This window comes from Eschrichtius robustus, chromosome 6, assembly GCF_028021215.1.
Source record: "Eschrichtius robustus isolate mEscRob2 chromosome 6, mEscRob2.pri, whole genome shotgun sequence".
In the NCBI taxonomy this organism is placed as follows: Eukaryota; Metazoa; Chordata; class Mammalia; order Artiodactyla; family Eschrichtiidae; genus Eschrichtius; species Eschrichtius robustus.
In genome coordinates this window covers 117795310-117810357 of record NC_090829.1, presented here as the reverse complement: position 1 = coordinate 117810357, position 15048 = coordinate 117795310, and the positions used below count along the sequence as shown (strand labels likewise).

General features: G+C 35.0%; 1 protein-coding gene across 2 annotated transcripts in view; it reads left to right on the top strand.

Moving 5' to 3' along the window:
- SAMSN1 (SAM domain, SH3 domain and nuclear localization signals 1) overlaps positions 1–14380 on the top strand; it is a 106290-nt gene extending 91910 nt beyond the window's left edge. For both annotated transcript variants that reach the window (XM_068545718.1, XM_068545719.1), the window contains 3 exons: positions 1041–1247; positions 3179–3329; positions 14178–14380. In XM_068545718.1, coding sequence (XP_068401819.1) covers positions 1041–1247; positions 3179–3329; positions 14178–14380 — 561 coding nt within the window. The remainder of the gene's footprint in view (positions 1–1040; positions 1248–3178; positions 3330–14177) is intronic.
- The last annotated feature ends 668 nt before the right edge of the window (positions 14381–15048 follow it).

Below are 15048 nucleotides of genomic sequence, written 5' to 3'. Positions count from 1 at the left end.
CTCTGAGGTAGAAAGCTGTAAGTCTCAAAGGAGTAACTATGACACAAATGTAGACACTGTATTTGCATAGAAATCAACTCTTTTTACAAAAAAATACCCTGTGGAGTTTTCTACTCTTGCCAGTAACTCCTGCAGTCTTAGTCTTAGATGTGAATAAAGAGACAGACCAACTGGTTTGTCTAGCCCAATGCATTTCATTCATACTTCAATACAAACTTTGCTGTGGAGCTCAACCTAAGTGTTAAATAAGTAATTAGTAATTAATTATTAATTAATCTAGGATAATTAGCTTAATTTATCCTTAGTGCATATATACTTTTGTTACATATTTGCTATGTACAAAGTTCTGAACATTTTCATTATTTTAGATGCATACAATACTTGAGGTGGATTTATTTCACACTGTAGATGAATTTTTCAGATGAACTAGAAGCATAGACAGTCATAGACTTGTCTTTCTTCCCCTTCCTTACTTGGGACCCCCTCCAGGAATGATAGCTTGAGCTTTGCTACATATATGTTGTTTTGACAGGATAAATAAAAAGAGCATTATTTTTGAGTTCAAACAACTTAGGCTTGAGTTCTGGTTCTGCCACTAACTTCCTGTAAGCTCTTGGGAAATTATTTAATGCTTGCATTTCTTTTTCTGTAATATTTAGAGTAATAATGACACCTCGCATATATATCTAAGAGGTGTGTTGTGGGCATAAAATGACTTAATGAATGCAAAAGTGTTTTGTAAACTATAGGATGCTCTACAAATATAAGTTGATAAGTTGATATGATACCAGAAACATAAACACATCATCAAATACATTTAGGAGCCTTTCTTCAAGCATGTTGGGGTTTTCTTCAATATTACCAGTAAATAGTTTCCTTAAACTTTTAAAAGAAATTTCCTCTTAGATTTATTTTTAACTCTAAACCCCCTTAGTGTAATGCCCTCATTATTCTAATTTTCAATGATTCCATTCTTTCTACCAATTGTCATGAACACCAGAGTTCTCTGAAATCTAATTTGTATATTTCTTTGTCTTTAGAAAGGAGATATCATAGACATTATCTGCAAAACGCCAATGGGGATGTGGACAGGAATGTTGAACAATAAGGTGGGAAACTTCAAATTTATTTATGTGGACGTCATCTCAGAAGAAGAAGCAGCCCCCAAGAAAATAAAGGCACACAGAAGGAGTGGAAAAGAAAAACCTAAGACTCTGCAGGAGTTCTTAGAGAGGATTCACCTTCAGGTTAGCAAACCTATGGCCTGTTTGATTTTGGTGGCATACGGATGGAGTAATTGAGAATGGGTCAGTGTTTGTGTAGTTAAAAAATACATGACTTACAGAAAGGGAAAATCTGTTTTCCAAAAACAGTTTATATATACCCTTTATTACTTTTATTATGCGAGGACAGGTCTTGATATAACATCCTTTGGACTAAACTTTAATGGTACTTAGCAGTCGCAGTAGAGATTAGGTTGAGAAAGTGCAGTGAAAAATGAAATATACTTGGGAGAATAAAAGGCCCAGAGAAAACATGTAATGAGAATGATAAAGAGAATGTAAAGAGTGAAGGTAAAGATTCAGAGAATTGAAAGGAGAAATGAAAAGAAAATTGTATTTTCTATAGAGCAGAGATCAAAAGCAAGTCAAGAGAAGATAACTAAATTAATTGTTTTTAAAGTAATTTGTTAGGAAACAGTGATCATTAAGCCCTCATAATGATTGTGTTAAGAAAACTGTGTTGTCTATATTTAAGATCCAATTATCTTCTTGTTACATGAGAAAAATTTTTATGAAATATCTATGTTGTTAAATGGCATGTACATACAATATGCTTAGCCTCACTCAATTTACTGTTTTGCAATCCATTTCGAAAATTAACACAGCAGTACTTTGACAGTTTTCAAAATTCATCAAGACAATAGCCAATTAATCTTTCCTTAACTGTTTTTCCTGAATTATCTAGTTGCATTCTTGTCTGTAGACACATTACATAGGCCTTTCAATATTACTATTGGTGTCCCCCAAATGGGGTACTCCTTGGAGGAAGCACAAGTTTGAATCCTGCTTCAGCTACTTGTTTGTTCTGTGACCTATGAAAAAACCAAGGTCTAAGGAAGTGAAATACCTTACTCAAGAACCCACAGTTGTTACATCAGGATGGGAATTTTTATTTTTTTTTCTGTTCTAACTCAGTGCTCCTTCTAGGACACATCATTTTTAAAAGAGTTGAATTGCTACTCCTTCTTTCCCTTTTTTAAAAATAAATAAAGGGCTAGTAATAAGTTCTTTCTGATTACTTAAAACTTTTATACCTCCTCTTACTCAATTTTAGTAACTAAAATAAGGATATTGAAATTATGATCAAGTAAAATGGGAGGAATATCTGAGAAAGTTGAAAAGCATTCAAATTCACTTTGCATTTCTATTGTTAGAGAGAACAGAAGTTACATAAATAACATAACAGACTTTGAAATCAGAAGTCTATGAATTTTAAACTAATTTATATTGATGCAAATGATGGGCAAAATATACATGATAAGAAACGGAAACAATACTTTTCCCAACCACAGTGCTTTCATGCTTAATGAAAGCTTTTAAATAAATAGAAAGTCTGAGATTCCTTAGGTTTCTATAATGCCTTTCAACCAAAATGCTAAGTATACTTTTTTATATAAATTGGGTCTGTTTCAAATTCATTTTTTAACCTACTCCAAGAAGTCAATGAGGGTAGATGATTTTGCAACCAAGCAAACAAGAAAAGATATAGATCCAGAAATATTATTATAATATACTGTATTAGAGGCATTTTATTGATAGACTTAATAACATACTAGCTTTGTCAATTTCACTATTTGAGAAGTGAAAAATTGCCAAATGGGATGAATGATTCAGCTATTTAATTGATCCATGATTTAGCATTGTATAGCTTAAGGTAGTCATTTCTTCTTTACATTTGTCCTTCCAGAAGGTGAGAACTGTACAACATACTGTTTAAATGCCCCCAAGTTCATATGTGGAAAACTAGTACAAATAAAATAAAGTTAAGCAAAAGTTCTGTTGGCACCTTTGGTTTCCATGCATTCCTACACTTTATTTTTAAATCTAAAGAGAACTAAAAATAAAATATTTGAATCTGGCTAGCTTATATTATACATATTTTTTCTTCCCCACAGGAATACACCTCAACACTTTTGCTCAATGGTTACGAGACCCTAGAAGATTTAAAGGATATAAAAGAGAGTCATCTCATTGAATTAAACATTAAAAACCCAGAAGATAGGATGAGGTTACTATCAGCTGCTGAAAATCTTCTTGATGAAGAAAGTAAGTATGCACACCTACTCTTCTCCCTAGCGTAGAATCACAGTTTAATGTAAACAGTAAGATCATTAAAAACAAAGCCCCAGCTTTATTTACTGAGAATCATATAAAGCATTCTTTCCAATAAAATAAGTATTTTCTTATACATTTGGAAACAACAACTCTGGTCAAATATATCATTAGAAAGAGGGCCTTTTTTTTCCTTACTGGATTCAGAAAACAAAAGGGCTTTTCTGGATACCTCATTTAAATTCTGCAGAGCTATTAATTTACACACAAGTGGATGTCCACATTCCCAAAAACTGAGGGAGTTAGAAACAAATATTTAGTGACAGCATGAGCCATTAGTGAGAAATGTCATATGCAACTTCTGTAGAACAGCACAGAGCATGGCTCTGAGCTAATGAGCCTTTGCGCCACACAAGAAAATTTGTTTCATTACCGTAGAGTCACATCTTGTACGTGTTTACAGTATTCTTTCAAAATGCTATAATAGCTTGCAAAAATATTCAGCACTTACTTTTATTATCTGAGATGGTTCTCTGTATTTGTAAGTATAAACTAAAGATGGAGTAACACATGTAGATTCCCTTGAATATTGGCTACGCTAACTGGATTTGTAAAGATGGGATAGCTTTTGTTTTTACAACTGCCCAATCTGAGCATTCTTCTTATTAAATCTGGCCAGGCTCCCAAAACTCTGAGCTCAGGGAGTGCCAAACTCTGCAAGGAGTATTTTGTTAGAAAATAGGGGGAAAGGTGTCTAATTTTAAAGGAGAAAAAGAACTTAGATCATCTAATCCAACCTTCTCTTTCACAAGTAATATTAATAATAATCATTAATTATTCTTTGAACATGTTCTCTGACTAAAACTTTGAGCCAAGATCTTTACATTTATTTTCTTCTTCAATGCTCTCCACAACTCTGTGAGCTAGTATCATCTCTATTTTTATAATGAGAAATTGAGAAGATAAGCAACTTGTCCAAGCTCACGCACTTAGTGAATTAGAAAGCTAGCACCAGTGTTTGTGATGCTATGTTATACTTTCTTACCCAGCCCAGCTTGAGAGTAAAGAGGAAAGTTCTATTTAGGACCCAGGTCTCCTGACTGTCCCTTCGTGAGCTTTCCTATATCCTCCCTCATATGCCTCACAAAATGGCATAGTTGAACTGCACATGGGTGTTATACACTGGCCTTTTATCTAGTGAGAATTAATTTACTTTTTTAGAAACTGTACCTTATTTAATCCTTACTTACTGTCTTGAGTTTGCATAGATCCTCATCCTTTTCAAAGAGTTTTCACATGCATCACTAATTTGACACCCACAGAATTGATTTCGTCCTTTGGCCTAGGAGTTTGTATGCATTCTTTGACGTTGTGGAGGCTAGGAGATGCAGAAGCGAGGGGAATCGGGTCACAGAGGCAGACAGAGGTCAAACTTAAGAAAGTAGCCTATTTCCTCAAAAGTACAAGCCAAAACAAAACTGATCAGTGTAAACCGGTGTAACAATATCTTCAAAGGAAATGAGGCAGTTTCTTTCACATCTCGTCGTTTCAGAACGTGGATCCTCACTAAGCAATATTACGCTGAGAAATGGATTCTGTAGATTTCTTGTAATTGATAATTTTCAGTGTCATTGTCAATACTCTCCAAAATAAGCTGATGCTGAAGTAGAGGGAGGAAGAAGAGTATTTTTTGAGCACTTGTAAATAATTGCTTTTTGTCTACAATAACATCCATGTAGGTATTTTGCCCATTTTATAGATGAGAACATATTTCAGAGATGAATTTCAAAGAGGCCAAACAGCTAGATTAGTAGCAGAGCTGGAGTTTTAATCAAAGGCAGTCTACTCTAAAGATCCAAGTTCTTTCTTCCACACATACAAACTGGTAAATATGAATAGAACAGTGACTATTTGAAAATTCAAGTTTTCTACTTGGTCAATTTTCCCAAGAGCTTCAGTTCAGTTTTCCATCTCAGAAAGTGGAAGTTAATATTTAAGTGAGACCGGAAACTTTGCGACAGCATGACGCCCTGAAAGGTGAAAGGCTACTATGGCCTCATTGAAACAAGATTTGTGAATGGAAGGGGCCAGAGAGCCATGGGAAACAGGGCTTTCAGCAATACAAGTGTGCTCAGCAGAGACCCACAGAGGGAAGCTCAGTCCAGTGCCAAAGGCATGGGCCACTGAAGGCCTCCCTCATCACCCATCTACTTTCTATGTTAACAAAAGAATAATAATTTATGGATGATATCATATTAGAGCTAGGTATAATTTTAAAAACCGTCTGACCCAAATTCTTCCTATACAAGATGGGGAAACTAAAACTAGAGTAGTTAAGTAGCCTTCTCAAGGTCACATACCTAGAACCCAGTCTCCTAAATCTATTAGAAACACATTCTGCTACGCCCTGGTCTCTGAAAACAAAAGACAGTATCTCCAAAGCATGATGTGACTTTCCATGTTTGACCTAAAAAAGTAAAAATTCCCTGAATTATTTCTCTTTATAAAACTTCAGAAAACAGTACTTGAAGGTCACTAGAGGTTGATCATTTAATAATATCCAGTAATGTACAAACATACACACACTGAGCCAAATTCTGGGAGATGAAAAATGGACAAAATGTAGATTCGACCTGTGTTTGTTGTCAACACACAACCCTGAGATTTTTCTTCCTTTAATCTTACCGGTCTAAAGTAGTATTAGAATATACATGTCAAAAAGATGCATATTGCATGTTAGGCTATTCTGACTGAAAGCTATTTATCTTATATGAAACTGCTTTGCTCAAGAAATAAAGAAGAATGACTTCTATTTGTTGATAAGATGGTGAGTTCTGATGATTCGGCACCATGCTGCTGCATGCTTATTTTTATCTATTCTCTACTCTGTGAATCATATCTTCTACAACCATGCTAAAGCTTAAATGCACAACCTTCATGTACCTTGAATGATAAAGACCTTGAATGTGTGGTTGTATAAAACTGAGACGTTATTAAAAACAAATGCATGTCATAGTCATAGGTTAAAAATAGTTAGCTTTTTTTGTGTGTGTAAGAATGGGGTATGCAAATTGGCCAGGATTTTATGTATGCATTTTATTTTGATCACTGAATAATGTCAGTATGGGGAATGTCAATAAATTCCTAGTTTAGAGTTTCATTGCTTCTTAGGTTGGAAACTGGAAAGTTTTGCTTTGCTTATCATTCAATATAAAAATTGAGCAGAGTGGGCCCCTGTTTTGAGGGCAGGAGTTAAAGCTTTGAGATTAGGTAGAAAAGACCACAAGCTCCATGTGAGCCTTTAATACATCTAGAGGGACCAAGAGGATGGGGGATGGAACAGGGACAAACAGAAATCTAAGACTTAGAGCAAGCAATTTCCCTGTTCTCTTAGGCCAAAATAGATAGCATTGTACCCACTCTGACCTTGAAAATGTTAACCGGATTAAACTTTTTTAGGTCACTACTTGACAGGAGGTAAGGATGCTTCTCCAAGAAGCTGACAGTAGGGCTGGCAAGTGGTGTTAGGGCTGATCACAGTATTACCTCTGGAGTAGAATAACGACTTTGGGTTCTGCAGTCCTAGGCAAGACCAGTACAGAGAGAGATATTCTGAATTTGTTCTCATGTTGCATTAGAACTGAGCAGAATTAGGCTACTGGCTCCTTCAGCTGGGAATCTAGATGAGGTTAGAAGGAGAAGAAAAATTAGGGTGAAGTACTCGGCTCTTGAAGGAGCAAAAGAGCAGAATCTGTTTATTTTGTGCACCTTAGATTTTTTCTATTTATCTTCTGAATTTTAAAATTGTTTGTTCACTTTGAATAAATATTCCCAGCAAGGAAAAAAGAGAATAGAGAATATATGTGTGTGTATTTTTCCATAAACACAACCTTCAAAACCCCTTTGCCTTGCTGAGAAATGGCTCTTTAAAATAATAAGATAGGTAACTGCTGTTTATTGTTAAACAGCTCCTTTTATTCCGAACTTGTTTCTCTTTGCCTACATTTAGAAGCACTTTGATGTGTCTTAAAAGTGTGTCTATGAGAATGTGTACTATTGTCCTTGGGGAAAACAGGTGATGGAAATATCTTGTTTTCCCCATAACAGAGGGATAATTACAATTTAAATTGAAAACCAAAAACAACTTAGTAACAGAATAAACAAACTATACTAGAATGTGTCTGTAACATATTGGAGCTTACTACCTGCAACCTTTGTTTGCAGTGTTCAGTGAGGAGGAAGGGGGAGGGTGGGTTGTGTGCCAGGCTGTCGACACCAGCTGTGGTCACAGCAGCCCCTCATTGCTCAGCTATCCCCAGTTGTGTCTTCCTGCCTGCCTCCCTGCCCCAAACGATACAGGGCAAATGGCAAGGCCCAGCCAGGAGCCTGGAACATGAGCTGCCAGCAGGGGAGGCTTGTAGCTATGCCAAGCAGCAGTCCAGCAGTCGGCCTGACAGTGTGCCAGGGTAGCCTGGTGCATTAGCCCCTGACATGTGTGCCTGGTGTTTCCAACCCACTTGCCATATGATTTGGATCTAGATTCAAGAAATGTGTGGCCTTTAAGAAAATATATGCTAACTATCCACAGAGACAGAGAAGGCACCCAGGCAATTTACATTTATATATTTATAAATATGCATTTAATATCTATTTCTAGTCATAGAAATTTTGCTTTATGAAATTTACTTTCTTCAGATTGTTTTGGTTTTACCCCCTAAGATTAAAATTATGTTAGATGCCATATTCTGTATAATACAAAGAACAATAAAATGAAATAGAAACATTTTGTACTTCAACCAGAGAACAATCTCCAGAGGAAAGAGTTCATAGAATTTTCACCTCAGTCACTTATAATGTCTGTACATGTAGGGCATTCCTGTACTTGTTTTTATATTGCACTGTGATTGTATACTAGGCATGGCTTTGTAGTGTTTACCCTGGCCAAACAAGACCGAATTCTCTATTACCATGTACCTTCCCAAAGCCCCTAGCACCACACTTTGCATTGAGTGGATGGATAACAGATGCCTTGTAGAATGCATACATGTTGAATGAGGGAGTGAAGAGATCTGCAAATAGTGAGCAAAACTTTTTTCTGTTTATAAAACTTAAAGTCCCCTGCAATCCCACTTTACACACAAAAGTTTTTGTAACGGGCAGGTGGGTGCTGATATGTGTCAAGATTCGTTTTATGTGTACTCTAACCATGTGTGCACTTGAGTGTGCAAGTGTGTAAATGAGTACCTTTCTCGAAGGAGATAATGTAAAAACTGTCAAAGTTTAAAATGTGCATAATTTTTTATGCAGAAGCTCCAGTTTTAGGAATTTGATTAATTTCTACAAATGCATAAAAACACTAGCTAAACTACGAGGAGTTTCATTAAAAACTAAAACCAATGTGAACTTCCAACAGTAATTAATTTGTTATAAATAAATTAAGATATATGTGAACAATAAAATGGTAGGAAAATATTAGGAGAATGAAATGCATACTGACATGAAGATGTCCGAAACATATTAAGTTGTAAAGGCAAATTGTAGATCAGTAATATGCAAGGTAATGTTATTTTTGCCAAATAACAATACATTTTAAAATAATGAAGTTAGGTTATTTTTTCACCATATCAAGTAAACAGGATTAATTTAACCTGTAAGAAATATGATATTGACTTTCCAAGGCCCCTAATTTAGCAATGGAATAATAGTCTTTAATATTATTTGGTCATTATCGAAATAGTCCAATGTGACAACAACTCAACCACGGGTAAATATTTCCTGGGACCAAAGCCTCTCATGGAGCTGTGTGCTTGAGTGAAGTGGCAGCCTAATGGTGCTGTCCCTGTCGGTGCTGAGTGACTGGATCTTGAGTGAGTGTGCCTCTACCCTACTGAAGGAGCCAGCAGAGTGGAGTGGAAGTTGTTGTGAGTGTAAGTGAACAGATGTACATCTCATTAGAGAGGAGACTATAATGCTAGGATGCAAAGAGAGGTCTGCAAACAGAGGGAGAGTCATTTCAACTCCATATTCTCTCATGGCCTCGGGCAAACAGCAACTGGTTGGTTTTCCGTGAAGACATTCCTGTTTTTAGTTTGTTTTTGTTGTTTTTCCAAAAGGTGGGTAGGTATTCAAGTGAAATAAATACCGAATAGTCACTAAATAGAAAATTAAAATATTCAGGTAATTTAAGGACAGATAGAATAAGAAATAATTAAGAGTTACACCGTGTTGCCTACTGAATGTTCCTCCATGGACGATGCTACCTCTGGACAAATAAATATAGCCATAGTTATCTGGAGAGTGCTTGAGTTTTGGCTTGATGACTCATGTGGAGCTACCAATGAGGATGAGATTTTGAGCCAGCCTAAGATGTGCTTTAAGCCTGGTTTTTCCTCTTTGGATATGGTACCAGGCTAGAGAAAAAGAGGAGGATAATACAAAAGACCCAAGAGGTATCTTCATTTGAATTTCAACAAATTTCTTACTTGATCTTCTTTAGTTCATATTTCCTTTAATTAATCTAAATATTACATTCTTTTTATTAAACACATTGTTTACGGAGAATTTTCATTGGTCAGCTATTCTCCAGTGCCCTCCGGATTGCGTTACTTTATAATATTGTACTTGGCCTAAAGAACAGAGGCTTCATACCTAAGGAAAACAAGATAGTAAAGTCAAAATCTGGAATATTTGGGTAAAGAAAACTGGGAAAGTCAAGCAAAAACTAGTAGTTTACATTTTGTATTAAATCTTTAACTTTCTAATACATGAATGTAGGGCAGATTTTTCTCCTTAGGGCATGAGAACATTTTCCCAGCAATAGGAATCTAGTTTGATTTCCTTAAAGCTTCCTTCATGTTTAGTATAATTGAGATTGCCTATTTTTTATAATTGAGATTGCCTAATTATTTTATGAATAATTACATTAGCTCTCTTATGTTCTAATCACATGCCACTTTTTATCTCCATTGATGACTATCTTATGTCGAACCATGGGCTGTATACAATTCCATAAAAATTTTGGGAAGAAATAAAGTATTTTAGTATTCAAATTAGTTCTTTATGACAAAATATCTCCTAAATAATTTTTTCTTAACATAATTATTTTATTTTTATTACATAAAGTACAGAATTGTTTGGGGCTGCTTTCTGTACTCCTATCATGCCTGCTGTTAGCTGGTAGCAATATGATATACCCTTTTTCAAATTATTTGCTAATTCTCCAATATACCCAGATTTTTTAAATATACAGCTTTGGGGATATTTGCAAAGCATTCAGGGGCTTTATTAAAAAATGGTATCGTTTTATTTTTTTTTTGTACTTTATTAAAATAAAATATAAAACGTATATGATCCAGAAATATAGAGGAACTCTATCTAAAATTTTAACACTCATTTGTGAATTATATGATATCTCTATGTTTTTACATAATTTTAATAATATAAAAATTATATATAATAATTTTTTAACTTAACATATTATCAGAAATATTTTGGTATAAAAAGATGCACTTAGATATCCTACGGCAAGTCTCTTATTTTGTAGGCAAACTGTTTCTTATTCCAGTGTGTTACTTGCCTGGTTAGCTCAGATGATTGGACCATGGGACAAAATTGATGAAGGTTACAGTTTCAATTTCTAGGTAGGTCGGTTAGCTTTATTTGGCTTCATGGCCACATGAAGGGACTAAATGACTTAGAAAGAACATGTGGAGTTGTTAGTGTGAATTCATCTCCTCTGCTGGAAAAACCACCCATAGCAGAAGACCTAGGTTTGTGCCAATCCCTAAGTCATTAGCGTCAAGATGAAAAAAAAAACAAGAAGAGGAAACTCTTGACCCTCCAAATACAAAAACTGAATGCTAGATAGCTTTCATTTCCATAATATAATTTACTGACCTGCCTTTTCTTTTTATAGTTACAGTTGAGGGGCTCCGGCTGATCACCTGCCTAAAATTACTGCAAGCCTGGTGGGAAGCTTTTGAGGAGGCATAGTCATGTTTTCATTTCATTAGGAAATCATTTAGCAAATTACTGCTGTTCTGTAAATTACTGTGCTGCATAACTTCCATACTGAGAAACTATTTCCTTTTTCCGTAAAAATTGCAGATGAAAGGTTTCTACAATAAATAACCTGTATTGAAAACAAACCATTCCTAGAATTTGGAGAATGTGATACAGCATTTCTCAGGTGGAAATAAAAACAAATACATTTTATTACTAATATTTTTTAAAATAACACATTCTCTGTTTAAAGTTAGATTTACTGTTTGTTTACTTTGTTACTCTTTGAGGTGAATGTATAGTGGCTTCTGAGGATGAAATCACAAACTAAGTATCTATTTTTTGAAAGGAAAACAGCTAGTTTTGGAAATCAGAGTTCTTTAAACCTAAGTTTTATATCTTGAAGAGAGCCCCACCATCAGTAATCAACCTAAATAGAACACGGTGTTGGGAGCAGTTTTCATTATGCCAAGTCCAAGTGTTTAGGATGTCAGTCTGTGGGTAGGAACTCAGTTCTTTCAATTTTGTGTTGAGGTAATGGGCCCAAATATAAACTGGGGAAATACAGCCTTATCCCCACAGCCATTCTGACTAAGAGGAGCACATTCCAAATATGGAGATCACTGCTGATGTGGCAGGAAGTATTGCAAAAAGACTGATTCCTCTGGCCTTTTCCAGAAACATTTGGCTAATGGAACACAGAGCTGGCTCTTTCATTTCAGTGGCCGTAAGACCGAAAAGCAAAGGAAGAGGAGAAAGCTTTTCCTTAAAGAATGAGGTCCCATTTCAGTGCTGCCTTTTCATAAATGAAGGGCTTGGAAACAAAAATGAATGACTGATACTCATAAAGACTAGCCAATATTAAGTAGATTCCCCCAAACCTGAAGGTCATTATAACTAATAAAGAGAAAATGCTTCATGATAGCTAACATTTTAAAATAACAAGCACAATAGGTGTATATTAAGTTAAAGGTCCTTATACCTAGAACTAGTTATAACATCACTAGACTTAAATTTGTGCTACTTGAGTCCACAGTTAAATAAAGTTGTGACAAATGTGGAGAAGATTAAGAAGAATGGCATAAATGTGGTTTCATCGTTGCAAATGAAAACTTTGAGGAAAAGGTTAAAAGAACTGCTATGATTCATTTTGAAAATGAGTGGACTAAGAAATTTTTATCATTTTTTCCAACCTTTCTCAACTTGTGTTTCCCATATAAACCACAGAATACAGAAAATAATTTAAGTGACTCTTTTCTCAATTCCTCCATGAAAGGTACATAACTAGTACCATTGTAGGTACATTGACGAGAACTTAATTCATTACGTACAAGGATGTTGAGGCACCAGGGCTTAATTCTCTCTTGTAATAGAGGTTGATAACAATTGGAGACACAGTGGACCATAAACTAATGTTGGCAAGATATCTGAAGCCTAGAAAATGCATTTAAAAGCAGGAGATGTGTAGACAAGATAAAGGGTAGATTTCCAAAAGATAAATTACTTAAGAGTCTATTGAGGAAAATTATACAATTACACAATTTCCTTCTTCCAAGGATTTTGAAGTTTGGATTTACTTTATTCTCACTGGAAGGGGATGAAGTGCATAGCCTCTGAAGGCAGCGGTCTTAATCCACCCTGAAATGTATGTTCTTCCAATGTAGGGCTATTCAAATGTCCAAAGTGGAGAAGCCCCAAGGTTCGAAGGGGAAATAGCAAGACATGCTGATACAGCTGAGAGGTGGCAGCCTAAGATCCATCTCCTTTCCTTGAAACCCATCTCATGATACAGAGAAACATGTGTTTACTGGTGTCAGGCAATGCACAGAAAGAAACTTCACATTGAAAATGAGAACACTGATGCTTAATGTTCTTGAGGAGAGTAAAACTATAGGGCTGCTTAGGTTCTTTAAAAATATCTTTCGTTACATCGCTAATGTTATTTTTTTTTCTAAAAAGATAATGCCTGTTGAATCCAGAATACTGCCTTGATGACACAGAATTACCACTCTGAATATAAATAATTGTTATGCAGAACTATAAACAATGATGTAGCAGACAAACTATAAAAGGCAGATTCAATGGACATACTGTTTCTATCTAAAAGCAACCTGGGGAATTCCCTGGAGGTTCAGTGCTTAGGACTCGGTGCGGTACTTTCACTGCCATGGCCCGGGTTCAATCCTTGGTGGGGGAACTAATATCCCGCAAGCCATGTGGCACAGCCAAAAAAGTTAAAAAAATAAAAGCAGCTTGGTTTCTATGTCTACTTTTCTGATGAATGCAAACATAGGAAAATTCTGGATACTCTTAAGTTTTATTAGTTAAATTCCAGGTTATTGAAATCCTATTGTATATTGTTGCTCATAGTGATTTTTTATTCATTAATCCACATTATCATGACTCTAGAATTGTTCGCGAAGATCACTATTGACTTGGATTGTACATTTAAACTACAAATGACTTCTTCTAATGTTACTTTAAGGAGTATTTGGACAAGGCATCAGTCACACTGTGGATGCAATCTGCTTTCTCTGGCAACTTGTTATTAATGTAAAATGAGAGTCCATATTGATCTTCACTTATGTAAGCCATTCACATGAACTCCATGAAACTGCAAGTGAGCAACAAAGGGAAAACTTTGTCTTCTAAGAAAACAGTGGTTTGAATACTTGAGTTCAAACAACTCTTTTATAATAAACAAACATATTGTTTACTTACAGAATTTTCAATTGTAATGAAGTCAAGTTTGGAACAGTTAAAATAGCTCAAAGATGAATGAGTATATGAACAAAACTTTTCTTGGCTTTGCCTAACTGCTGCCCTCTTTTCCATTTACAGCTGTTCAGGAGCAAGAAAATGAATCCGTGTCCCTATCCTTAAGCCCAGACATCTCCTTAAATAAGTCACAGTTAGATGACTGCCCAAGGGACTCTGGTTGTTATATCTCATCAGAAAATTCAGATAATGGTAAAGAAGATCTGGAGTCTGAAAATCTGTCCGACATGGTACAGAAGATTACTATCACAGAGCCAAGCGACTGAATACATATTATCAACTTTACATCTACAAATGTGTTCTATTTTAACTCTTCTTGAACTATCAATAAAAGATCAAAAAGGAGAGGAAGGGAAGTGTTTGCAGATACAACCTGAAGTTAAAATGTTTTAATAGGAATGATTGTACATAAAAGCTCATATCTCTAATATTCCCAATTATTGTAAATAATATATATATTTATCATTTTAAATGCTACGTGTTAATATTTCACTTACCTGTATCAGAAAAAGGATAGAGTAAGTTTTTGGTATGTGCGACATAAGCCTTATTTGGCTTTATTTTATAAGTGCAAAATGATTCTGCAAAAAAAAAAAAAAAAAAACCTTCCTTTTTTTATACCTGCCAGTTTTGAATTTGTGTATATCGTTGAATGAATAGTAACAGAGCATGTGTCTGTTTAACTAATTGTCCAAGCAAAGTGTGAGTTAATATTGGAGACATTTTATCCTGATCCACATTGGAGTTTTAGTAATTATTTTTTGTTGATTTCTTCACTGTTATCTGTATGAAAGTATAGATAATGATATATTGTCAATTCTGATTTAGTAAAACTAATTTTAATAATTGTACAGATTTTTCATCTTTAAGCGTAAATATTTTTAATTTTGAAATACCCTAATTTTAATAATAAAAAGAACTATATGCATTTGGT